The sequence below is a fragment of the Pangasianodon hypophthalmus genome, chromosome 29, assembly GCF_027358585.1.
Source record: "Pangasianodon hypophthalmus isolate fPanHyp1 chromosome 29, fPanHyp1.pri, whole genome shotgun sequence".
NCBI lineage: Eukaryota > Metazoa > Chordata > Actinopteri > Siluriformes > Pangasiidae > Pangasianodon > Pangasianodon hypophthalmus.
This window is the reverse complement of record NC_069738.1, coordinates 15491069-15517539: the sequence shown is the minus strand read 5'-3', so window position 1 is coordinate 15517539 and position 26471 is coordinate 15491069. Positions and strand designations below refer to the sequence as shown.

Below are 26471 nucleotides of genomic sequence, written 5' to 3'. Positions count from 1 at the left end.
AATAATGCCAGTCTACATCTTATCAATACAAAATAATACACAGAACACACTGCATGGAGCAAAAGATGTTTAAAATGGGCTTTATGGAATCCAAAATCTGTACAAAATAAAATACACCAGACAACTACATACATGCCATATGGGACAACACACCCATTAAACACTTCTGGCAACAAGTCGCTCATCAATGATCTCTTCTGCTCCACCACCCCATCCCACTGTCCCCATCACTCTGCCTGACTGAAGACACATCAGCACATCAGAGTTCTTCTTACAGCACTAACCATCACCAAGAAAACCGTTCTAATAAACTAGAAATCAAAGAACACTATTAGTCTTACAAACTGGAAAAATCTAATAATTGTCTACGTAGCAGTGGAAAAACTATATACACATGCACACACACACACACGCACGTTTTGTTTTTGTTGTGTATTACATCTGTCACATCTCTGCTTTCCTTAGTGTTGGTTTTCATGTTTGTGTTGATCCGTGTTCTCCCTCTTTATGAGACCTTCGTGTGGTACGATATGTTGTATGATATGCACCTTTCATTGTGGTCAAGAATTTTTCCCTGTGATGTTCCTGCATTTTGCCAGTTCTTTACTGAGGTTTGCGTTGTTAACATCCCCTAAAATAATGAGCAAAAAAGTCCCTGAACATAGTGAACATAGTCCTCTGCTCTTAATGCACATTCCTCTCCTCCTGCACCGCTATACCTGTAACAGAGCTGCCACACCTTTCCAGAGGAACTATTAACAATCCAAACTTAGACTCTGGTTAGAGGGTTAGATTCTGAGTCAAATCTGGTGGAATAGTACTGAGTGCTGAGTAGGTCTTCTCTTGAGTAAGTGATTCAATTTGAGTTACAATTGGAAAAAAAAAAACACAAATAAAAAGTGAAAGAAACACTAAGCAACTTGCTGTGTTAGCCACTTGTTACACAATCTTAATTTTAATTAAGTAAATTTGTAACCGTAAATTTAGCTTTTGGATAAGCTAAGTGTCAGAGTGTCAGAGCTTTTCCATCTGGGTTAGCTTTAGCACCCTCAAAGTGAAAGTAAGGTGGAAAAACTTGGCTGGTTTTTCCAGGAACCCATAAGAGTGTCCCAGGTACTAGTGCGGACTGACAACACCACAGTGTTAATTTACAACAACCACCGAGTGGACACAAAAGCACTAGAGGAGGTGGGTGAGCAAACTCTGGAATTTGGCAAATTCATCCCTTGTGTCTGAGAGCTGCCTAGCAACTGATGCAGATGTACAGTCCCGCAGTAAGCCTGTTCCTAGCAAAGGAGGTGGTCCAGGTCATTTTGGAATACCTATGGAGGTATGTAGTTGGTCTGTTTGCAATCAGACAGACAACTCACTGCCCAAAGTGGTTCACAGACAGGGCAGAGACAGAGCTTTGGGCCAGGAAATGTTGCCACACAATTGACCACATCTACAGCTATAAATGTAGGTGTTATGGATAACACTGCAACACATCCAAAACACTATGCCCTATTCTTGTTGAATGGTATCAGCATTTGGAGATTTTTTCTTAAAAAGGACATTTTTACACTAAGAGTGTTAGAACATTGAGTGATTCCTATTCTCATCATAGAACAGTATCATAACTTTAGCAAGTTTCCTCTTAATGGCACTATTCATGAGTGTTAGCTGCTATTGTCTGGCAAGGTGCGCTATCAGAACGTGTGACAACTTGGTCCATGTCCAACGAATCCAAAAGAAACCTCCCTGGCAGTTCTTTACATACGTATGTAATAATGGTTCTGTGAATGAATGCAGGTCCACCAGGACGTCTGTGTCCCTCAGATTGATGAGAATGGCCAGAGAATGATGAGGATGGTGTACTGGGGACCCTTTATAGACTACCCACATGGTGTCATAGTCCCAATGTAATGAGTTTGCTATTGGTACTTGGCAAGGAAACAAGCAAATGGGAATACCCCTAGATCCAGAGGAAACCTCATTGGTGGTCTTCCACTCAGTGGACTCATTGCATACGCAACCTGCTTCCAACTCTGCTCAGGTTCTTCAGGAGCATCAATGGAAACCTAAAGTGCTATATCTGTAACGTGAACTAATCAATATATTCAAGCTTTCCAAAGCTGGAAATGATGTTAGGCTATCTTATTTGTTTGATATACACTTGTTTATTACCTAGAGTTAATTACCTAGGCATGGTCTAGCTAGCTAACTAGCTAAGAAGACCAGTGGTTCCTTGATGCTCATGAAGAAGGAAAAGCCTAACAGATGGTAAACACCTATCACCTACAACAATCACTAAGACTACGTAAATATCTATGCTATTTCAGTTAATAAAACAGTTAGCAAATTGCTTAGTGTTATTACTACTTTATTTCCTAGCGTGTGTGTAATCGTAGCTATCAGTTTACTGGCAATCTAGCTAACGTTTGCCATCGTCTTACTCAACTCCAATCATGAAGTTACACCAGACTCACAAAAGTTTTGAATTATTTCATATACGTTTCATTTAAGCTTACTTGTACTATTTCTCTTATTTCTCTTAACTAACAAGGAAGCAAGTAATGTGAATATTTAACCCTTCTCCACTCACTGCATAACCATCTGGCACGCAGATAATCAACTCTGTTGCTATTTAGCTAACAGTACCGTGAGCTTGTTGTGGTTTTATCATGGCAGACAGAATGAAAAGTTTAGGGAAAGGTTCCTATAATTGAGATGCTATACAATTTTATTTTAACTCAGTTTTCTAATAAACATTTTCTTTTTGCAATTGTAGTAGTGCATTTATACGGAAAACAAAAAAGCCCAAAGTCCAAAAATGTATATTTACTGCAGCCTTTCCTGAGGAAAATAACAGCAATGAACTGTTTGTATAACGTCTAACAATGCTGAAGGCACTTGTAGAGGATCTTGGATCACCTCCATCCACAACATTTCAAGCTCCTCTATATTTAGTTTGCAGATGTGGATGTCCTTCTTCAGTTCAGACCACAGGTATTCAACTCAGTTCAAATCCGGAGACTGATAGAGCAAGTGCAAAACACTGAATCAGTTTTCCTTCAAGCATTTCTGTCTTGAGTTGCATGTGTTTGGGATCAATGGCCAATTCTTAACCTCCTACCAGGATTTCAGCTAAAATATCCTGGTCCTTAGCAGAAATGGTCACAAAGCATCAAAGCAAAATTTTCACTGAAAAAAAGGTTTCACTGATCCACCAAAATATTTTATACTGGGCATGGGTTTCACATTTTGTGTGCTAATGGTGTACAGGACCAAAAATTTGGATGTTGGATGTTGTAGTCAGATCTCATCTGACTACGACATAATTCCAGTTCTGATGAGGCTTCCCCATGGTGATGGATGACAAAAGGATTTTATTTACAACCATGTTCGTTGTTACAGCCATATACAGTATATTCAAGGCAAGAACAGTTTCTGGTACAGCAATTGTAAGGAACGTTAAATATTTTTGGAGCATGAGGCATCTTGCTACATACAAATAAAATATCAGTGTTTTGTGGATTACCACAATTCAGTATGTTCTTATTTGCTCATTTACACTACTTTTAAACTCTTTTGACTATGTTATAGTATGGCACGGTATGAAATAATGCCGCAAACATCCCATACTCCACCTCGTCACAAGGAGGAACAAATTCTGCTCCCTATCATCAAGAAGCATGTGAGGCCTGGGAGTCTTGGGGTTAGTGATAACAGCATGTTCTAAGTGAAGAAAGGTACTGACAGGTAGGGTCAACCATACTCTGAAATCTGTTGCTGCATTCACAAAACATTAACAAGCAACGACAGAGGTATTAAAAGGAAGGTTTGGTGTCTAAGAGGAAAAACAAGTAACCTTCCTTCATAGAATGCATTTACTGGTGAAGAAGAGTAAAGACAGGATATTACTTGTGCTTCAAATACACTTCCTGCATCAGCTGACCACAGTCAACACTGAGTCTGTCCTCGCCACCTCAGTAACAGTCTGCTTCAGGTCTGCAACCAGTAATGAGCTGAACGGACTGAAATGTGTTGTCAAATCAAGCTGAAAACCTCACAGGAAGAAACCTCAGAGACAGTAACCCAAGCTCAGGGTCGAACCCAGGACTCTGTGGGGCAGCACCACTACCCACTGCACCGCCATGTTGCCCCTGACAGAATGTGTACTAGAATGGTCATGATTGAGCTGATTATAATTTATTCATAATTAAGATTTTTTCCAATGAGAAGGGTACTGTTAATGTATGTTAATGTACATGTGGTTGAACTTGTAATGTAATTTAAGATATCTGATTGTGTCCTATAGTCTTATACATACAGACATTTAAAAACAAACCCAAAAGATGTTCAATAGTAAGTACATAAAGTCTAATTAAACCTTACCTGAGGTCCAACAACTCCAGGTGGCCCGGGAGGCCCAGGCTTGCCTTGGAACCCCTACGAAAAAAAAGCAAATTCAACCAAAAACAAAACACTGATTCCTGAGGAGCTACTAGCACGAAAACCTTGTGTACTTTGTTGGCAAAAAGAAAAAAACCTTTAAGCAATAAATACTTACAACTTCTCCTCTCTGTCCAGGGTGTCCAGGCAGTCCGTCTTTCCCTGGAGGTCCCTTCAGAGGTCAGAGGTCAGGGTTTAAAAAAATAAAATTCAAAGAGCACAATAAATACAAAATGCTTAAAAAAGCACTACAAACATTTTTTTAAATCTCAAATTAATGTGGAAATTAATAAGGAAATAGCACTGTTTCTGTTTTATTAGACTGATAAATCTGACACACTTATCACTGCATAAGGCATCATTAGCCAGTCTTGATCTATTAATAACCTTGCCCTAAAATACCTTTATGACACTTCCACTGAAAATGATTCAAATAAGACACCAGTAATAGAGTATATAGTAATATAATAAACCTGTAGTACTTCATTGCTCATTACCTCGATATCACTAGCTAGCAGCCTATAAAATGTGATTACACAAAGACAAGTCAATCTGCTCATTTACGGTTAGAGGAGGTTAAACATGATGACTCTGTCGACCCTTTATGAACATCATTATACCACAATTTCTGCACAAAACATTATTTTACGTTGAATAACATTATTTTTTCAGATTTGTTCCACATCTGTGGTGAAATGTTTGAAAGCGTTGAAATACCTGCTAGCCCTGCTAACCGCTCGACTGATTCATCAACAGTAATGTTCATGTCGTTAAAATTCAAATGTGGAAGTTCAAATTAAACTATCGCCTGATCTCGATTACAGTTTCTAATCAGTTAAACAGGGAGGAGTTCTCGTACAGGAGGTCCCTTTGGTCCTGGAAATCCATTTACTCCTTGAGCTCCAGGTAATCCCTGAAAGGGAACATAAAGAGAAAGTGAGATATATATGCGATGAGTATTATTTCCACTACATGAAAGTAACTCAGTATTAAACAAAGCCTACCCTCTCGCCTGGTGGTCCAGGAGGGCCGTCACTACCGGATGAACCCTAAAGGATATAAGTATTTAATCATTCAGTACATTAAGATGTAATGATGCAATATACAGAGAATCATCTCACAGAAATGTACCTTAGCACCCGGTTTTCCAGTAGACCCTCGAGGTCCTCTCTGTCCTCTGGGCCCCTAAAGTGACACAGAGATATCATCTAACTGCACGTGAAACGTGTTGAGCTGATCAGAATCACACTGAACAAATCCACACACATTAACATTTATACCACACTGCTGTTAAATTCTCAATTCGGTCAAAATGTTATAATTAATTAATTTTCTGTAACAGCACAGTAGTGCGTCCTGCAGGGCAAATTAAAGGTTTATAAAGGTTTATAACAGTTTCCCTGAAACAGGACGTTTCAGACAAAAGTCACTTTTGGCCAAAAATCTTCTGTTTCTCCAGAAACTGTGTATACTTTTTAATTTTAACTATATTTATACACAAAACTGTAGTGGAATTTCCTTGATATGTTAATGTAATCATAACATTTTATAAAAGTGTTAACTGAAGAAGAAGAAGAGAATAGAACAGAGGAGAACAGAGGAACAGGATCATACTGTTGGTCCTCTCAGTCCTCTTGGTCCAGCTTTTCCAATTAGACCCTGCGGAAAAAACATACAGTATAATAGTGACATTTTATTGCTTCAAAATCAAGCAAAAAAAAAAAACCCAAGATATTGTTCTTCCAGTTAAGAACATGCTACATACATCACTCAAAATTCACTTAACTGGAGGAAAAATAAACAAATATGAAATATAAAATACTTCTAGGACATTAATAAGATTGAATTAAACCAAACTTATGGCTGCAGGATTAAAATTATTGTAGTATTATAAGCCTCACCCTTGCACCTTTCTCTCCATTTGCACCAGGGAATCCTGGGAAACCAAGTGAGCCCTGAAACATGAAAAAGTCAAGTTACTGTTTTATAACTGTGTTACTCTAGAGCTCATAATATTTCTGTGTAGATCTGTGTAAGATGCTGGAAATGAATACACACCTGGCTGCTCGCCCCTGTGTGTGTGTGTGTGTGTGTGTAAGCTGCGTGTACAGTATAGGCCAGGCCTGACTTCACCAGCTTGTGTATTTTCAGCGTATAGCAAACGACCGGTGATGCTCTCTTCAGTGGTACGACTGTTAAACATTATTGAGCAAGTGTTAAGTATTAAATATCGAGCATGTGAAGAAACACGTTATCATGAAACAGGCTGTGGCACCTGCCTTACGCTACCATGGAGCGAATTTTTAGAGTCACAGTTGAGAGTTGAGATCACACAGTCATCCAGCGTACAGTCTAGCCGCTCCTTTTGCGAGGTTTTAGACGTGTCTTTGTTCAAGTGTGTTTGATGCGGCACCAGGTGTGTTTCCCCTCGCCAGTGTCACGGAGATGAACAGAAGAGCTAATATCATTAACCAGGGTTGCCAGGTTTAACAGTCCTGTCCACTGTCCTCTCTATGGAGCTAAATACGCTGCCTTATGATTGTGCAATCGTAGAAAAGTGAGCAAATCAACGCAACAGTGGCTGACTGACATCTTTTTAAATCATTGATCATTTAAAAGAGGCCATTAGTATTTCAGCAGAATGTATGGAGTAGTGAATGAGGACTTTATGAAGTTTTACTGAAAATCCCGGGGCTCTGCCTCACCTGCCTCCACTGCTCCCTACATCCTTATTTCTTTATTATTTTCTCTCCTTCCTTCTGGTGTACTGTTTCTCATTAGTGTAAATAAACATCTGGTCTGTGACAAAATATTTAACCCTTTGAAAGATAGATATGAAATGAAGCTGTGATACTGTGTAATGTATATTTCACCTTAGGTCCTTGTCTTCCAGGATAGCCAGGCAGGCCAGGTACACCAAGTTTACCCTAGAATTACACAGTTTGGCTTTAAATATCAGCAACAACACTAATAATAATAATAATAATAATTATAATAATATGAACAGATGCGTTTGATATTATTATAGTTTTGACAAACTCACCTTCTCTCCAACCAGGCCCAGTGGTCCAATCTCCCCAGGGGGACCAACACGTCCTTTTGGACCCTCAGGCCCGTCCTCGCCTCTGAGGCCTGGCACTCCCACCTCTCCCTATTCATACAGGAAGAAAATAAAACCAAAACAAAATTCAGCAAAATCAATTATATATTATTCATTCATAAAATTTGGACAAAATCTTTATGATATGAGGGTTACCCTTTCTCCTTTAGGACCAAAATCTCCCTTGATTCCAGGAAAACCGTCTTCTCCCTAACAACAGTATACAGTACAATTATCAGATGCAGCTAAAGCGTTTAATCTAGTGGACAGTGACAGCATCAGATGTTCAGTTCTCAATGAGGCTTCTTACACAGAGCTATTACAACGTCTCCTCATTTTAAACACACCACAAAAATCCTCAAAAAAAGGATCTGTGGGGTTCGGCACTATTTCGTACTTTATAACATACAAAATAGCTACAGTACACACACACACACACACACACACACACACACAGAGAGAGGACCTACCTTTTCTCCTTTATGACCCTTCAGTCCACGGATACCTTGAATCCCCTGGGAAAAGGTTCATTTTAATTTATTCAGATATTCACTCATTAATATTTCAAGCCAAACAGCAGAGAGAGAAATGTGTCTCACCTTAACTCCACGAGGACCAGGATAGCCAATAGCACCCTGAGGACCACTAGGCCCCTGAGGAAATAGTGACAAAAAGATTCATTCATGGTGTGTCTGTGGTTTCTCTAGCTCATTACCGAACTAGATTCAGAGAAAAGACATTGTGTTTACAACCGAAAAATAATTCTTAAAGCATAAAGTACAGCCTTTTTGTTATTTTTCACAACTGTTAAATCAATATAGGCTGCTGACAACAGCATAAATTATAAACCTGAATGAACTGATTAATTTGGATCACAGTGCTGTTGAATTGTCTATTTTCTATAACAGTGCGGCTCGGACAGTAGTTCCAGCTGTAACATAAACAACAGGGTTATATTAATACACTCCTTTTAATACGTTATTGTTTCCATAGTAACAGCTCATGCACAGGGACGTGTACGGCGGACGCTCCACATAATCTGAGAAGAATAATAAATGGATTAAAAAAACATGCTGTTTAACATCAAGAGAGAAAACAGAGAGGCTGGAGAGAGAGAATGACTGTTTATAGCTGCTGTAACGTAAATGACAACAGGAACTAACGTGTCTCATGGATGCTCCATTAAACGCAACAATAAACAGTTAAAATGCATCATTCATTAATAAATTTTAAAAAAATGTAGTCACTGGCTGTGGTATAAATGGCTGTGGGGTGTTTTATTCCTTTCATAATAAAATATTGGCAGTAAAATCAGAATAAATATATATGTTGTAGGAAGAAGAGAGAGAGAGCTAGAATAAAAAAGAAGAACAGGTTAGCATACTAACTGTTGTAAAGACCTGTCAGAGACAATTCACCTCCCAGCCAGCAGGGGGCCCTCTCCTTAACCTTGACCTGGGACCGTTTCTCATTTCTGACTCTGCACTGTGGAACAGCGGTGTTAATAAACCTCCTGCACGAGGTTTCTCACACATCTCCTAAAACATGTTGTTTAACTTTAATAAATATAAGAAATATATTTACTGGCCAAGAAATAAATCTAAATATATTAAATGGTAAATATATCCATAAATCAAGATGGGCATGCTGGGGTGGAATGATGTGAAGCACCCTGAAGAGCAGCAGAACCGTTTTATTCCTCTTATATCACGGCAATTTGTCAACAATTACAGTTTTTAATTTATTAATTAACAACACGTCATACTTTTAGCCGTTTATAGTTAGATGTAATGCTGTGGAACGTCCACAAGACCAGTTAGTTCCTGTTGTCACTTACGTTATAGCAGCTATAAACACTCGTTCCCTCACCAGCCTCTCTTTATTCTCTCTCTTCAATTTAATAAACCAAAGAAACGCAGCTTGTCGTGTTACAGAGAAACCGCAAAGAAGCGTAAACTCCTCTGTCCTGAAAACTCCCATCGACTGTTACAAAGCGCTGACACTGGAGACTCCTTCCATAAGTCAGTGTCTCCTTCCAGAAAACCTCACCATATCTTTGTTAAACAGCAACACATTATTATTATTATTATTATTATTATTAAGCTTAGATTGTGTGGAGCGTGCACTATACGGATCTCTGTGAGTGAGCTGTTACTATAGAAACAATAACATATTAGAACAAGTGCATTAATATAAACATGTCAGAGTCATACTGTTACAGGAAATCAATCAGCACCTGAGCAATCAGATTTAAGGATTCAACAGAATTACTGCGGTGGAAAAGTCTTTAACACAAACCCTTTGACAGATTGTGGATGTACTGTATGTTACAGTCAGCTTGTGAGTTCTTATTAAATATTAAATATATGAAATATATTAAATATTAAATGTTTTCTGTAGAATTTCTGAGAGTCACTTTCACTGAAACATGGCAGACTGACCTGATTTCCTTTCGTTCCACCTGGGCCTTCCTTTCCTGGGTGACCCTGTATGTAAAGAGAATGTTACTGTACACCTAGAGCAATATAATCCCAAACAGAACAGCCCTTCAGTCAAAGAAGACAGAGGTCTCAGTCTGATCTGGCAGTTAACCACGGCGCAAAATGCCAAGGAGCCTGTACATTATTATTATTGCTGAAGGAGAAAATAAAGAGGTGTTGTGTAACTACAGTACATGTTCTGAATGCATGATGAAAAGCAACCCTTACAGGGGGACCGTCAGCTCCGGGCATGCCTGGCAGACCTGGCTTTCCTGTAGGTCCCTGAGAAATGGCAGAAACAAAAGAGCAAAATCATTCATTTCTCAACACTGGCTGTTGTGCTTCAGCATGTCATCAGCAAAAAAGCAGCAAAACACTCTCATTTCACCTAATCACCACAAGAAAGATGTGATTCTAGAAAATGAATCAGGCAGCCTGAGTACAATATGTGCACAATTCTGTCTAAAAGCAGGGATGACGTTCTGTGAGTTTTACCTTCTCTCCTGGGGGACCAATAGCACCCTGAGGACCAGGCATTCCCTGTAAATCAGAATATATATGACTTAATGACCTGGTGCAGACTAAAAAAATAAATAAAGTACATAATAAGGCATAATATATATCTAGTGCCTCTCATATTTACTGTATGTACTTTAATTATTTGTCATTTTTCATGTATTATAAAAGTCATAGAAATTAGAAAATATCATGTGGTATGATCATCTGACCATTAGCGCAATTCTGAAACTTGTTTGAAATTGTCCTGAATGATTTTATATTTTTATTTTGCCATATTTGCATTACTGACCAAAACTGCAAAGCATTTGCATTTATAGTTCTTTCATAATTCACTGTATTTTGTTCTGTTTATGAAATATCACCTGGTGCGGCCATCAAGCAAAGACCATGTTGAGACTTTTATATTGAAAATAATTCAGTGACAAAAGTTCCATCATACAGCTACATGTGGGATTTTGTATGGTTATATAGTTGCTAGATACGGCTGTCATGTGGTGTGACCTCAAGAAAATACTGAAAATTAAACTATATCTGTAAATCTATCATTTTTATTATAAATTTTGGTACATTTATAAAGTTCTGCTCTGTTTCAATCTCCTGGTCAATTCTGTGGCTGATAAATTTGACTGAAGTCAAAAAATATCATGTGACATTTTGTTTATTTTTTGTACAATTTAATGAGACAACATATTTATTAATCTCTTACATCCTTTATTAAGTAATAAAGAAAAACTGTTTAACATTTCATTTAGCATTTCACTTTTTGTAAACATTTTAACAGAATGTTTAACGTTTATTAAATGTTTGTCTGTGAGATTGCAGATGACTTTCTTGCATGATCTCACCATTTGGTGCGACCATATATCATATGCTATGATGAATAATTATAATCACTGTATTAAAATAAAAGCAAAAACATCTAAAGGGTGTAATGGAATATGAATACATTATTCAGATTGAACACGCAATGTGTCCTAAATGAACAGCTGGTGAAGTATTCGTTTCTTTCTATGTTTTTTTTTTTTTTTTTTTTTTAAGAAAGCTTAACAGAAATCAGAATAGGTGTGTGCACCAGGATCCTGCAGGACTAAACAAAAAAAGACGTGTGAGTGTGAGGTGTTTGCTTTAATGTTGAGCTCAAAGAACAGCTCACGGAAGCTTGTAGGGAGGGTTGCCAAGTTTCAGCACAATTTTTACCCCAACTACAGCTCAAAAACAGCACTAAAACACGTAAACCTATCCCAAACTTTTCAGACATCAGAAACAGGAAGCACAGTTTTCCTGTTCAGGCTTTTCAGGGAAAAGTTTCCAGTGGTGTGCATTTCTGATTTGCAGTATAAATCTGCAGTATGCAAATATTATACATGGAACTTGGCAACTTGGCTCATGGAATAAATACCAGGTTCATTAACATGACACGAAGGGGAGATGCACTGTTCAGCTTTATCCCGACCTTTACACTGCCTTACTGAGCGCCAAATTAATGCCGTATTTCTACCATATTTCTGTACAAGCAAAAGAAATCTGCTGTTATTTACTGAGCCGTCGCTCCGTATCACTCGCACAGAGCACACTGTACACAGAGCTGCGGATCTCTGTGGGGCTCTACCAAAATAATGATTTAATTAATGTTAAAAATATTGTAAAACTTGTACATTCATTTTGTGTTTTTTTCATTGTTCAAGTGAACATTCTCCATCATTATTAAAAGAAAAACTTCTCAGAAAATCATGGAGGCATTACAATGAAACGCTGCCTAAAGGAGCCCATTTTAACTCGGAGAACTTTGTCTCGGCGTTACATTACATATTTTTGAATATTTTGAGCAGATAGAGACACAGATCATGGCACTGAGGTACACTTCTGCTATAAACAGTGTGAATTGTGTATGTAACTAAGAGTTTGATGTTACTGATTTTGTATTATTAACCTGTGTTCCTGGAGCTCCCTGCTGGCCTGGAGGACCTGGCTCTCCCTGAGGTCCCTGTTAAACATGAACAAACGAGGAGAACAGGACACTGAGATTGTGCTGAAGCAAATCAGTAAAATGTACATAAAGAATTTTACTAACCAAGTTTCCTTTTGGCCCGTGAGGTCCATCGCTTCCACGCACACCCTTAAAGAGGTTTAAAGAGGATAAGTAGTGAAATCTTAATGCTCCATGACAGTAAGAATAAAATCATGTTTCACGTATAGTTATTATTATGAAATATTTAATATTGGTATATTTTATTAGTACACTTTGTAATTATATATATTGTCTTGTCTAGGCCAGATAAAGCTTAAGAAGTGTTTGAACCCAGATATGATTTATAATTTCATATTAACAGCAAAACTGAGTGTTTTTGTGTAGACTGAATTCTTACTGGAGGTCCAGGGATTCCTGAGGGACCTTTAGGCCCCAGCAACCCACGAGGCCCCTAAACAACAACAGAAAAAAAACCTCCTGTTCACAAATTAAACCTAACAAGCATCACATATGTGTGATTTACTGAAACACTATTAGTTTCACATCAAGAACTAGGTTCTGTGGGGTCATGTACATATAGCATGCAATGTATGATGGGCAGTAATGCATGCTGATGGCATAAAAGGTGTGTGATAGACAGAAGCACTCACTGGTTCACCCGGGAGTCCCCTGGGCCCAACATCTCCATCATCTCCCTGGCAAAATAAAGAAAATAAAGAAGAAAAGAGGCTTCAGCATTCAGTCAAGGATATATTTGAAACATACTACATACCATGTGACAAACTCTACATGCAGTAAATATGGTGTGACTTTTCCAAGGACTCCTTCATGATCACAGCACAGATTTAAGAACACCAGGGCAAATATATATACCACCATATTAAATTATTTGAGCCATCACAGCTTTTTATTGCTGAACACTACCTTGTGTTTCTAGATTTGAAACACTGCGTATCATTAGCATCACGTCCCGATTTTAGTTTTAAAATTGCAGCTGGATTAAAGGTAACATTATTTGTGCTTGTTTTTCAGTTAAGTTTGATATGAACCCATTTCCTTTGACTGACCAGTCAATTAAACTATGATAACTAGATAATACCAATAACAACACTGATGCTAACTGATGGAAATTTCCACTACTTTAAGAAAGCTGTATCGTCAGGGATCTCCTGCATATACATGACAGCAGAAGAGGCACAACTCGCTTTGAGAGCCATGGCTATAGAGAGTACTGACAATACACAGACATTACATTAATCAGAGGCTATTAACATGCTGTAAACACCACTCACTCTCTCTCCATCCTCTCCTTGGGGTCCTGGTGGTCCCATTCCTCCAGAATTTCCCTGGACAGAAGAAAAATATGAAATGTGTGAAGCAATTGGTAAAGTGGTATGAGATCAAGTGGGTTTTTATGATCATTTCTCTATATAGCTCATATACATCAGAACGAAAGGTGGTTTCTCCAGGACTGTGGATCAGCACATAATTAAGCAATATCACACAAGCAAGAGTGCTGATGTACTGAATATCAGGCCATTCAGCTGCAGGTAATCACAGCTGTGCTGATATTCAGTACAACAACATGAGTGCAAGTGTTGCTTTTACACCATTAATATTGAGCGACTGACATTTCGGACACAGTATGGCCAAATATTTAGTTTATTTTTGCTCCATCAACAAAAATAGTTCCCAAGGAAGCCACAGCTGGATAGAGGGATGGGTTTGACTAGTCCAGCTGAGTGCTGGGAGGCAGCAGGGTGTTGAGTAATCTGACTGCCTCAGGGAGGAAGCGGTTGTGGAGTCTGGTGGTGGTGGTGGAACAGATGCTCCGGTACGTTCTGGCAGGAGGGTGAAGGGTCCATGAGAGGGGTGGGAGGGGTCGTACTCAATTCTGATGGCCTTACGGACGCAGTGGTTTTAATATATTGTGATAATCAAACAATCCATGAGTTCTTGAGATTGCAGTACTCACCCGATAACCTTTGTCTCCTGGCAGACCAGGCAACCCATCAAAACCACGATCTCCCTAAAACAGACACACAGAAACAAGAAAGCACCTTTTACACTGGAGCCAATGCACAAAACAACCTGCAACAGCATTATCTATCACTACTTCTATTAATCCTCAATAACCAAATGATACAGTGCAGCACTGCACACAACTAATGGCTCTAACATGTCTGACCTTAGCTCCAGGCTCTCCTGGCATTCCACGAGCACCATCAGCACCAGGTCGGCCCTGGAACAACACCAGGAGTGTTAACAAGCAAAACAGCAGACATACAGTCTAAATAAAAAGGTACTGCAGATTAAATCAAACAAAATCAGACTGATAAATGCTGCAGGTCAGCTCAGTGATGGTTACTTACTCTTCTGCCACTTTTACCAGGAGGACCAAGTAAACCATGAGGACCTCTAGGACCCTGCAGAATAAATAACCAACTGTCAAGAGGCAAACACACACACACACACACACACACGAAATAAAACAAAATAAAAATAAACCTGTGGACCAGGGTCTCCAGACTCTCCCTTCAGACCATAGATGCCAGGTGGGCCCTGTAAAGCACCAGAGAACAGAAGAAAGTCTTCTAGAGTCTCTGCATCTATTCGTTGATTTGCAAACATCACATATAGACATGCAGTGTGTCAAGAGTGCGAAAAAAATACTGGGTTTTCATACCAGAGGTCCAGATCGGCCAGTAAAACCCATTGGCCCGGGTGGACCCATCAAAGCTGACTACAGAGAAGAAAAAACACCAGTTTAGCCAAGGAAATACTGTAAATACAATACACCAGTCTACTGAGGAATTCTTCAGCCTTCTCTCCTGGAACTTGGTTTATTTATGATTGTATAATTTTAATTTAGAGCACCCAGTCTAAATTCAGATACACTGGTATTTATAGACGTACCAACGTTGCTAGGACAGAGAGGAGAAAAAAAAACACAAAAAAATTTACCACAAAAACGCTAAGATATTTCAGAAGGTGAGACAGCTCAATGCTAATAGCAGAAGTGATAAAAGCTTCCGGTTTAACTGATATTTAAAGCTTGATTTTATAATCAGCCAGCTGAGAGTATGAGATTATCTGTATACAATTTTTAGAAACCTCCGTGTACTCACTTGTAGTTTTCTCAAAAAAAATTCTACGCTATGAATAGACCATACATGTTGGCACCTCACTACTAAGATACAAAACACTAAAAATGTTATTAATATTTACTATATCCACTTACACTTTTATGTGAATCAAAAATAATCACATAATTGGCTGGATGTATGTACAGTATATGTTGTTACATTCCAGGCATAAAAATTATAACTTTTTCCAAGAGGTGGAAAATACTTGAGTAATTGGACCTACTATATTTAAGTATTATTTTTGTATATTTATACTTTGAGTTGAGTATTAATGAATAAGAATACTTGCACTCTTACTTCATTACTTTACAAATCTCTTCATCTCTCATCCAGCCAATGACTGTACGCTATACATCAATCGATTTTAGCTCAGTTTAGCATCCAATCGTTTCAGTTTAGCATCCAATCAAGTTCATAAAAAACTTATCAAGCCGCGAGACTTTTTACTAATCACTACTGCTTTTACTTATCACTCATGTGAGCTACGTACCCGAGCGTGAGACAGAATGGCCTGAGCCTGGAGCTCCTGCGCTGAGACAACGGGACCTTTGTCCCCACCACTCTGTCCAAAGCGGAACTGTTGGATTAAAAGGACCATTGACAAACATATTAGAGGACATTTCTTTAAAAATCTTTTGAATGAAAATATGCATTAACAGCTACAAATCACTATCCAGTAATTGTGAAAAAAGAGAAGCTACATACTGCAAATTATAACACAGTGATTTTTTTTTTCATGCATTTTACCCAACCATGTAGTCGTTCAATCATGTAAGACTATATTAGCTATCTAACCAGGGTAATGGTGTCATCAAGCTAACATTAGCTAGCATCCTACAAGTATATAATTTATAATTTATACAACAATGGTACCAGCAGGATTACCTTATTATTTTGTCTTATGTTCATTAAAATTAAAATATCAATATTTGAATCTTTGGCATTTTGCTAAATGATTTTTTTCCCAAAATCTCACACTGAGCTAAAATTTATGAGAAGATATGACAAAAGATCAAAGAAGAAACATGATTGTCCTACAGGAAGCATGATAGATGACCCAGGAGGTCCAGACACACCATCAGCTCCGGGCAGACCTGCTTTCCCAGGTGGACCCTGAAGAAGGAGTTAGTTAGAAGTACAAAAAAAAATGGTGACAAATTTTAATTTTAATCTTACATTAATACTTATTATATTGCATTTAATTAAAGACATATTATTAATTATGAATGCCTTGTGCACTTTTAATATTTTATTCTTTGGGCAGTAAAATATAATCCTATAAACCCATGACCAAGACAACACTCATAAACAAAATGTTAGTCAATACACTATATATACCTCTCACACACATACACTATAAACACACTTGTCTAACAAGTTTTCAATACAAACGCACCCTTTCACCTGGATCACCCACAGAGCCCGGCAGTCCTGGAGGCCCTGAAGGGCCAGGGAGACCCTGCGGTAAAGAAATAAAGACAACTGCATGAAGAAAAGATGAAATACAAGATTTTAATGTCTTCAAGAAAAAGGTATAATGACTGTAACAACTGATTTATGAAAAAGAAAAGATTTGATGCACCAGACTCACAATCACAATCCAAAATGCTCTGTTAATATTACAGAATGACTTTAATATAGATGTACTCACTGTCGGTCCTTCTGGTCCTGGTGGTCCCTCAATCAACATGCCCTGTGAGATGAAAATAATAAAAGGGTTACAGTCAGGGCCATGGTGGATACCTCCTGTACCAGTCCATCGCGGGGATTAACAAACCTCCTCACACACTCGTTTACATTTAGGGGCAATTGAGAGTAACCACTGGCATGTTTTTGAGGAGTGGGATGAAACTGGAGACCCAAAAAGAAACCAAACAAGCATAGTGAGAACATGCAAAAGTCTGCAAAGGCAGTAACAGAGCCACTAGAATGAGACACTAGAATGCTAGTCACCTTCTTTTGTGCATGGCATCTTCTTCCAAAAAAGTAACTGGATCATGTAGTATTTACTATAAATACCAGTGACATGTACCCATCTTTCCCTGGAACCTTCTCCCCAAGTTTGCACCAGATTGATGCTGGTTCCAAATGGCATAGAACCCTGGCAGATATCCAGCGTTCGCAGGGCCATAGGCATTACGTGGTGAGTGTAACAAGCCGGGGAAGATGAATATCATCTGGATAACGTGTACCACAGTGTCATGAGGAACAGACTGGAAAGGTTTTCGGAGAGACTGCTGCACTAACGTCACTGGGAGGGGGATGTTACACTTGTCGAACCTGGAGAAGGTTCCTGGAGCAGACTTCCCTGAGTGACACGCCTCTAAGTAATGCCCATAAAGACAAGATGCTCCTTGTAGAGTGGAATGTAAGGATAGGGGCAGAGAGCCTGGTCTGACTGTAGGCCACAGTGATAACTTCCATCACCCAGTGGACCAGTCTCTGATTACACAGGGGAGCTCCCTACATCTCTTCACCTCGACAGATAGGGAAGTACCCTAATACCTCTGGCCATCAGATGTGACAGAACTGCCACCATCTTAAGGATGGCTGCTGCGGTCTGTTTCGAGCCTGCTGCCAGTGCAGTTCAGTCGGTAGCAGACGATCCAGATTCTTTTCTGCATGTCACATATCAAGGTTCAACCATCGCTCCTGTCACTGTTCACTGTTCTATCAGAAAATCAGTTCCCTGGCTATAAAGACAGCTCTGACTAAGCGTGAAATATGACTAACCCCTTCCTCACCATGCTGCTCTTGCATTTATCCAACAATCATTTTGCATTTTGTACTGACTATTAATACACTGAGCTACCAGTTTATTAGGTACATCTATTTTGTGGAAATGACTGAATTGTGAAAATGCTGAAAATTGGATGGTTGAAGCTTGTTGCTACATACTGCTCTTTCCGTTTCATTTCAAAGATGTTCAACAGGGTTGAGATCCAGGGAGCAGGCAGGTTACTGAAGCACTGACATGTTACTGGAAAAGCTTTTTTTCCCATTTGATTTAATGGACTGTTGTATCTTTGATATCTTTGATATCACGTTGCGTGTTGGGGAGAGATGTGTGCGTGGATCCACTCAGCTAGTTTTTAGGCAGATCAGCTGTGCATGCCGACTCAGAGAGGCTGATCCAGAATCGTTCTTGGACGCTTTTGAGGCCGGGGTTGAACTTGGTGTTAAAAACCACACAGATTTCTATAGACATCACATCCTCCAGCCATCATTAAGCTTGGATTTTATCGTCATTAAGCTATAAGGTGTTTCAGTGCCGTGCTGCGCTCTCAGTTAATCAAATTGTGTGAAAGCAGCTAACAAACTGGCAACTCATTGTGTTTGTGCCTTTATAAACAACCTGTATATAAAGATAGTACTTACAGATTCTAGGACAGCAGGCTCTCCCTTCTCTCCCTTCTGGGCTTTCACAGGAGCCTGAGAGACACACATACGTAAGCAGCAACACACACCAGTCAATATTCACAAAGAAAAGTCCAATTTCAACGACATCTGTCAAAAAATAGTGCTTTTAAAACCATTCAAAAATGAAAACCATCAAACTGTGAGCACTTGACTGACACTTGATTTCACTGAGAAACGTCCTGATACAAGATCCGTCTGTCACAGAATCTTCTTCACACATCCGGAAGATTCTAACCCCAAAGATATTTCAGTGATCAGTGTGTTCCTCAATGTGCTTAAGAGCTCACTTACACTGCATGTGACAAAGCCATACAGATCATTCAATGGAATATTCATTTTCCAGAGTCATTTACTTAACATTGCTTTCACCATCGTTTGTGTGACTTTGCAATGTGCAGAAGTAAATGCTTGCTCAGTCAAACCTCAGGTGCAGGTCTCCCCAGTGGAACAGATGCCAGGTATACTGAAAAGGCTGTAAACTTGTCTTGTATTTTCTCACTTGTCACTAATTATGAGTGATGAATTTAAGGCAATTCAAAATGATTAACATTGAACTGAGTTAAGTTAAGTAGATCTCTGACACCAGATCTTCACAGTATATCTTCTGACCTGGTTTTCTGAAGTCAGTTTGTTAGACAGACTGAATGCTCTTGGTATCTTTAATGTTTTTTCTCTGGTTTTCTAGCTAAATAAAAGAATGCAGCATGCTCATCCATGTTGGCATTTACAAGCTTTTACACTTTATGCTTGCATACGTATGAAACTATCCAGGCTGGTACTGCATTGGAGGGAAAAGTTGTTGGTTTTTTTACTGATCAAGAACAAATTTCCCCTTTTCATTTTCCAACATGGACTACTCTGGTCTGTAAGGGCAAATTCTGTAATATGCAAGGAATACTAATAATAAAAAACATACTACAAAGCACAATATGTGAGTTTGCAGTGGAATCTTTCAGAGAGTCATGAAGACTGGTGTTGACAAAGGAACCATGTAGAATGAAATTTACAGCTAATGCACATTTGAGTTAAAATAAACATGAATAACATTGGATAAGCTTAGTCTATCTCTATACCCAGTCTCTTTCCATTTCTGTAAGATGCCTCTACAAGTCTAACTCTGTCACCTCTTAACGTTCAAGAGCTTAAAAGAGAACTTGCAGGAAAGCACAACATGACTTACACCTCCCTCATGGGTGACAGCGGCCAGGGCATGGCCCACGTCACCCACAGTGTCTCCCTCAGGAACAGGCTCACTGTAGTCCTTGTAGGAATATTCATATTCCTTCATTCCAAAGTCTCCTGTCACAGACTCTTCAGCAAACGCCTCATCTTTTGTTTGAGACACCCTCTCACCAACTTCTTTGGCCTCTTCTACCGCTTCACCCACCACAGTCTCATGCACCTGGGCCATGTCATTGAGAATGAATGTGGACAGCAGAGCAGATAATAGCAGAATAGCATGTGGCAGAAGAAAAATAATAACGGAGTGGAGGATGGAGTGGAGTGGGGTGAGATAAGGAATAAAGTGATATCCAAAAAGGAAAAGTGGAATAAGAGGAACATAATTCATAAAACAGGAAGAGATGGAAAGAAAGAAAGCATAGAATCAGAACAATCAGCCTTACCTGCAGCTGTACAGACTCACACACACACTCACACACACACACACACACACACACACACACACACAGTCTCTCTGTGCATATCAGGTGCCATAAGCATGGGTTGTGTGTGAAAATGCTTGACCATAGTCTTGTGTATTGTGCCCTAATGAACAGCAGCTATATTTTCTATACTACATTATCTTATGTTCTAAATAAACCAGAGAAGTGTTACCTGAGTACCATTATTCATCTTATTATTCATAACGGGAGAAACACAAGCATATGATCAAGCACTTACTTTATATTACTCAACTTGCTGCTGGTAACTAGATTTAAGTGCATATTATCAGTTCCTTACCATCCACTTACCATTTCCCTGCGCATTTCCACATCCAACTTCATACCATAATTAAATACAAACCTGTTCATAGCACAGCTTTGACACCGGACCCTTTTTTTTTCTTTTTTAAATCTAACTACCGTATGGGGTGTTTTGTTTTCTACGTGTAAAAGCTAAATGATTCACTCAAAAATAATTCACTCAAAAATCTCAGGAGATCATTGGCTGTTTAAGAAGTAATGCATGCTGTAGAGTATTCTCTGTAGTCAATGCCTCTGACTCCTGGGTGGCTCCTATTTTACAAGATTTCTTTCATGTCAAGATGGTGATGTTAGTTGTAAAGTTAATATAAGAACAGAAGAAGAGGAAATCTTGTACGTCATAAAATTGTCCCTTAAATAAAGTTGATAAAATGACTGCTATGCATTATTCTTGGAGAGAAGGTCCAGGGCCACACATGGCACTACAGCTGTTAGATTTATGTTAATAAGAGATGACATTATTGCAGATTTTTAGGTACTGTACGGTATTTGTACATAGGCTGGTCACATCTCCATTGTAATATCTAGTTTTATAACTAACAGTTGGCCGTATTCAGGGTTGGAAACCTTCACATGGGGAATGTTACGCGTATTCAGAGATGGGTTCAGCACATGCTTAAGAAGGTTGGCGGGTTTTTCAATAGTGTCTATACCACTGGCTTAAAACACAAGCCCTTGCCTTTAAGCCCAAAAAACATCAGGGGATAAAAAAAATGCAGACTGAAGAAGGAAATGGTGTTTTTTCTTTATTTTCTATCAAATGTAATATGATGTAACATAAAACACATAAAAAATAAAAAACTAATATGATAATATACTGCATGATGAAGATGGCAAGCATTGAAAGAAACATCTAAACAGAGTCCAGTATATTGCCAGTTCACTGAATTATAATGAATAGTCCTAGTTTTAATTATGACTCAAAATACCAAAATTTGGTTTCATTTAACAGCACGGCTTCCACACTCATATCACCCTTATAACTTATAAAATAGCACTTGATCCAGCACATTCTATTATTTTGCTTATAATTTTTTATATTTGTGCACAAAAAGTTAATTATGCACAAAAAATTAATGATGTCATGAAAAAATGAAATCGCAATTGAGTGTGTAATTTTAATTTGTTATTAATAAAATAATGGCAATGTCTTTGTTAACTCTATGCATTCTTCTCTAAAGAAAACACAGCCACGGTTTGAAGGATAATTAGATAAGTTAATTCATAACTTTATCCATAAAGAGTTCACTCATCGCAATAAGCAATGTCTGAGATTAAGAAAAATGTTTTTACAATGAAAGAGACAATACAGCTACTTAATTGTCATATTTATCTTACACTAGACTTAATACTGGAGTTAATACTGGAGTTAATACCAATATCGTGCAGAAGCAATGGGATTAAGTCCCAGGTCAGAATCACGCGTAACTAAGACATGCCTCTGCTTCTGTTTCAACTCCACAGCACATGTGTAACTCTCCCAGAACTTCTGAGTAGCATTTTTTGGGCTGTATTCAGGGTTGAGATGTGCACAGTGGGGATTTATTACCCAAATATTCAATATTCACATCTTAGACATAACCTTGGGCATAAGAGCTATTACCTTAATTTAGTATCTCATGACTACATTACGTTTTGCCCACAGTAAACACACAAGTGCTATTTTATAAGCAAACAGGAACCCATCCTCTTCCGGGTGACTGCGGATAGTTTATAAATCATTAACAGATTATAAATCATTACACTTCCACAGCTGTACACTATAAACTCAAATAGTAACTACGTGTTCAGTATGAGCATCCCAGTCTTTATGATTACACTCTACGTTTTTAGGTATTGAGATGATCCACTGAACCTAGGTCGAGTCTTGGGCATACACTATTTATTGGTCAGTGCAATCTTTAGTCCCTAATGCAGAAAGCTCCAAGCAGAAGAAGTATCAGGATGAATCAGGCAGATCCAGAGGAGCTACAGCAGTACAGGTGTTTCAGGATCACACATCAGCATCACACACTAGACTCCTATTAGGTGTTTATTCGATGCTCGCCATTAGACTTTTTTTATTTTTCACCTTTAAAATGTCTCCTGCATTAATGTTAAATTGTATTAGATTTGACAGCAAAGGAAAAGAAAACATTTTTCTTCTTCAGTCCGTATTTTCTATCCCAGATTTGTTCGGGCTCAAAGGAAATGGCCTGTGTTTAAAGGCAGCAGTCTATATATTACTGAAAACCCCATCTAGGAAGCTTGAACTTGAGAAAAGTCTGATGCGCAGTGTAAGGAAAGCTACTTTGCAATTGCTAAGCTCACAGCCTATCAGAAAGGCCATTCTGATAAAGACATTAAATAAAAGAAGCTAACTACACTCAAGCTACTTCGTCAAACTGAGGAAAATGAACTGTGACCTTTTCATTTTTGCAGCTAAGTGATGTGAAAAGGCAAAAAGCAGCGGTGTAGCATTTGGTTGCAAGATAAAGTAGTTTGTTACTGAAAAAGCTACAATATTTTGAAAATTGTTCATAGCTACCCCTAAACATGAGCATGTGCTTAACCCATCTCTGAATAAGCATAACTTTCCCTGGGTAAATATTTAAGGTCTGAATACTAATGTGTGTTATTTCAGTATTAAATCCTCACTGTGTGCGATCAACTCGACTTTGAATACACAGTATTCAGTATCGTTGATTTCAGCAGACTAGCGTGCATGTGTTACTTATCCTGTGAACACTTCATGTCCAGTCACCTGACTGTCTGGCTGTGGGGTGGCTTCCTCCTTCAAGCTGTGATAGTAATTTGTTTCTGTGGGGGTGTGGTCAGTCTCAGAGTATGCAGAATCTACATCCTGATTGGTCATGCCGTGAAAAGATTGATGAGGATTGGTGGTGAAGGTTTAGAGAGTTGAATAATCAAGACTAGTGAGTTAATTAAGTTCTGATGTAAATGCACAAGGTGCGTTATGGCAAATTGTCTAATGTGTGTGTTCTAAAGTGAGATTATTGTACAAAAGACAAAGTTTAAGCCAGGATCAAAATTACTGCCATAAAACTTTACATTAATATCTTTAATACTTTTATCCATGGCTTTTTGACTTAAATTAACTTAAAATGACACATTGCCATGCTATGACATTGGGATAGTCAAATTAACCATTTTGTGACGAACCGTAACTAGAGAATAGGTCTAGAACAGATGCATTCAAACTTACAACTTACAATTACTTGAAAGTCTATTTATTCTTTTCTTTTCGGTCAAAATTTTTGGCCTTTTTTTCTCTTTTGGTTAAAAACCGAGAGTGTCGTTTTTGACCATGTTCGGTGCCTCCAAAATACATTCACCGTTCACTTTATTAGGAACACCTGTACACCTGCGCATTTATGCAGTTATCTAATCAGCCAATCATGTGGCAGCAGCACAAAGTATAAAATCCTGCAGATACAGATCAAGAGCTTCAGTTAATGTTCACATCAAACATCAGAATGAAGAAAAAGTGTGATCTCTGTGACTTTAACCGTGGCATGGTTGTTAGTACCAGACGAGCTGGTTTGAGTTTTTCAGAAACTGCTGATCTCCTGGGATTTTCACACACAGCAGTCTCTAGAGTTTTACACAGAATGGAGTGAAAAACAAAAACACTGAGTGAGAGACAGTTCTGTGGGTGGAAACACCTTGCTGATAAGAGAGTCAGAGGAAAATGGCCAGTAAGGATATAGTAACTCTAATATATTCACTCTTTACAACCGTGGTGAGCAGAAAAGCATCTCAGCATGCACAAAACATCGAACCTTGATTTGAACATTTGAAAAAAAAATCACCTGGTGTTTTTCTAATCTTCAGCTGTCCAGTTTCAGTGAGTCTGTGCTCATGATGGCCTCAGATTCCTGTTCTTGGCTGACAGGAGAGGAACCTGATGTGGTCTTCTGCTTTTGTAGCCCATCCACCTTAAGGTTCAATGTATTGTGCATGCTGAGATACCTTTCTCCTCAACACAGTTGTAAAGAGTGATTATTTGAGTTACTGTAGACTTCCTGTCAGCTCAGACCAGTCTGCTCATTCTCCTCTTATCTCTTCAGCAAGGGGTTTCAGCCTTCAATCACAGGATGTTTTTTGTTTTTCACTCCAAGAGACTGTTGTGTGTGAAAATCCCAGAAGATCATCAGTTTCTGAAAAACTCAAACCAGCCCATCTGACACCAACAACCATGCCACGGTTAAAGCCACAGAGATCAGACTTTTTCTTCATTCAGATGTTTGATGTGAACATTAACTGAAGCTCTTGACCTGCATCTGCATGATGTGCAGGTGTACAGGTGTTCCTAATAAAGTGGACAGTGAGTGTACATATAGCTAAGTGATGTTAACTATATATGTGACTAACGTTAGATATGTTTGGTGTGTTTTATTTTACAATAATGAACCTAAAGCATTCTCCATTTACCGTGACAGAAGGTGAAGGCGTCGTGTTGTCGCACCTTTCGAGCAGGTAATCAGTGCGGATGAGAACGTTACTGAGGTGAGATGGGGAAGGGGGCGGGACTGTCAATCATTCCAGATTCATATGCTTTTTTATTATGAAAAACAGATCTTTTGCTGTATTATTGAGTGAGCTGTAATTGTGACAGAGGTTGGCATCATGGTCTGATAAAGTGATTTAAATGTTTATTTTTTTTACTTTTCCATCTCAACTCTCTCCTGCTTAATAAAGATTACGTAAAGTTTTGGTATTTTGCATCTCTTCTGTGAAACAGACCTTAAACAATACAGACCTTAAAAAAGCAAGAATAATTATTAACCACAGTCTCAAAGAAATGCTTTAGTGTATATTCTTCATGGATGAGTCTGAATAAGAGCAGAATTTAAATGGATAAAGTAGCACATGGTTTAGATAAGAGCCACATAAGAGCTTCATTTCGTCATCTATTAACAAACGCAGCAGTAGTTCTTCTGTGAAACTGCATCACTCATATTCAAACCTGTCTGAGAAAGAAGCAATTCTCAGAAACAGAGAAAAACAAAGACAGTAATTAGGAGAGGGAGGATTATGTGTTATGTGTTACCTAGAGCTAGGAGTGTTTCATGTGTGGGCCCATAACATTACCTTTACCAAACGTTTGCATGCTTACACACATACTTTCTGTGAACTAGCAGACACTGAAACAGGGTGTGCAGACTGACAGTGACAGGAGAGTGTGGGCAAACACAAAGAAGACTAGATACTCATGCAGTAGTGTCACAGTTTATTCCGCTTGATCATATCGTTTCTCATGATCGCTGAGATCATTTGATATATGAAACGGTGGAGAGGGTCCAGTGGGTCAGTATATTCCAACCTCATTGCTGGGATGCTAGAATGTCTAAGGCTTTAAGGCTTTACACATGCTTCCTGATTCTTAGACACACCTTGCATCTGAGCCAATAAAAT

At 38.6% G+C, this 26471-nt stretch overlaps 1 protein-coding gene across 3 annotated transcripts in view; it reads right to left on the bottom strand.

Moving 5' to 3' along the window:
• The window catches only part of col11a2 (collagen, type XI, alpha 2), a 73301-nt gene that overhangs the window by 16023 nt on the left and 30807 nt on the right, over positions 1 to 26471 (bottom strand). For 2 of the 3 annotated variants that reach the window (XM_053231267.1, XM_026928367.3), the window contains 30 exons: positions 19027 to 19080; positions 17300 to 17341; positions 17045 to 17107; positions 16687 to 16761; positions 16139 to 16225; positions 15189 to 15245; positions 15011 to 15064; positions 14875 to 14928; positions 14691 to 14744; positions 14478 to 14531; positions 13795 to 13848; positions 13153 to 13197; positions 12900 to 12953; positions 12605 to 12649; positions 12464 to 12517; positions 10510 to 10554; positions 10243 to 10296; positions 9976 to 10020; positions 8134 to 8187; positions 8005 to 8049; positions 7691 to 7744; positions 7478 to 7585; positions 7308 to 7361; positions 6336 to 6389; positions 6049 to 6093; positions 5566 to 5619; positions 5439 to 5483; positions 5294 to 5347; positions 4553 to 4606; positions 4378 to 4431 (listed from right to left, as the gene is read on the bottom strand). In XM_053231267.1, coding sequence (XP_053087242.1) covers positions 4378 to 4431; positions 4553 to 4606; positions 5294 to 5347; positions 5439 to 5483; positions 5566 to 5619; positions 6049 to 6093; positions 6336 to 6389; positions 7308 to 7361; positions 7478 to 7585; positions 7691 to 7744; positions 8005 to 8049; positions 8134 to 8187; positions 9976 to 10020; positions 10243 to 10296; positions 10510 to 10554; positions 12464 to 12517; positions 12605 to 12649; positions 12900 to 12953; positions 13153 to 13197; positions 13795 to 13848; positions 14478 to 14531; positions 14691 to 14744; positions 14875 to 14928; positions 15011 to 15064; positions 15189 to 15245; positions 16139 to 16225; positions 16687 to 16761; positions 17045 to 17107; positions 17300 to 17341; positions 19027 to 19080 — 1665 coding nt within the window. Of the gene's footprint in view, positions 1 to 4377; positions 4432 to 4552; positions 4607 to 5293; positions 5348 to 5438; positions 5484 to 5565; positions 5620 to 6048; positions 6094 to 6335; positions 6390 to 7307; positions 7362 to 7477; positions 7586 to 7690; positions 7745 to 8004; positions 8050 to 8133; positions 8188 to 9975; positions 10021 to 10242; positions 10297 to 10509; positions 10555 to 12463; positions 12518 to 12604; positions 12650 to 12899; positions 12954 to 13152; positions 13198 to 13794; positions 13849 to 14477; positions 14532 to 14690; positions 14745 to 14874; positions 14929 to 15010; positions 15065 to 15188; positions 15246 to 16138; positions 16226 to 16686; positions 16762 to 17044; positions 17108 to 17299; positions 17342 to 19026; positions 19081 to 20248; positions 20471 to 26471 lie in introns of all 3 variants that reach the window. The other variant, XM_026928366.3, reaches the window with a different exon arrangement.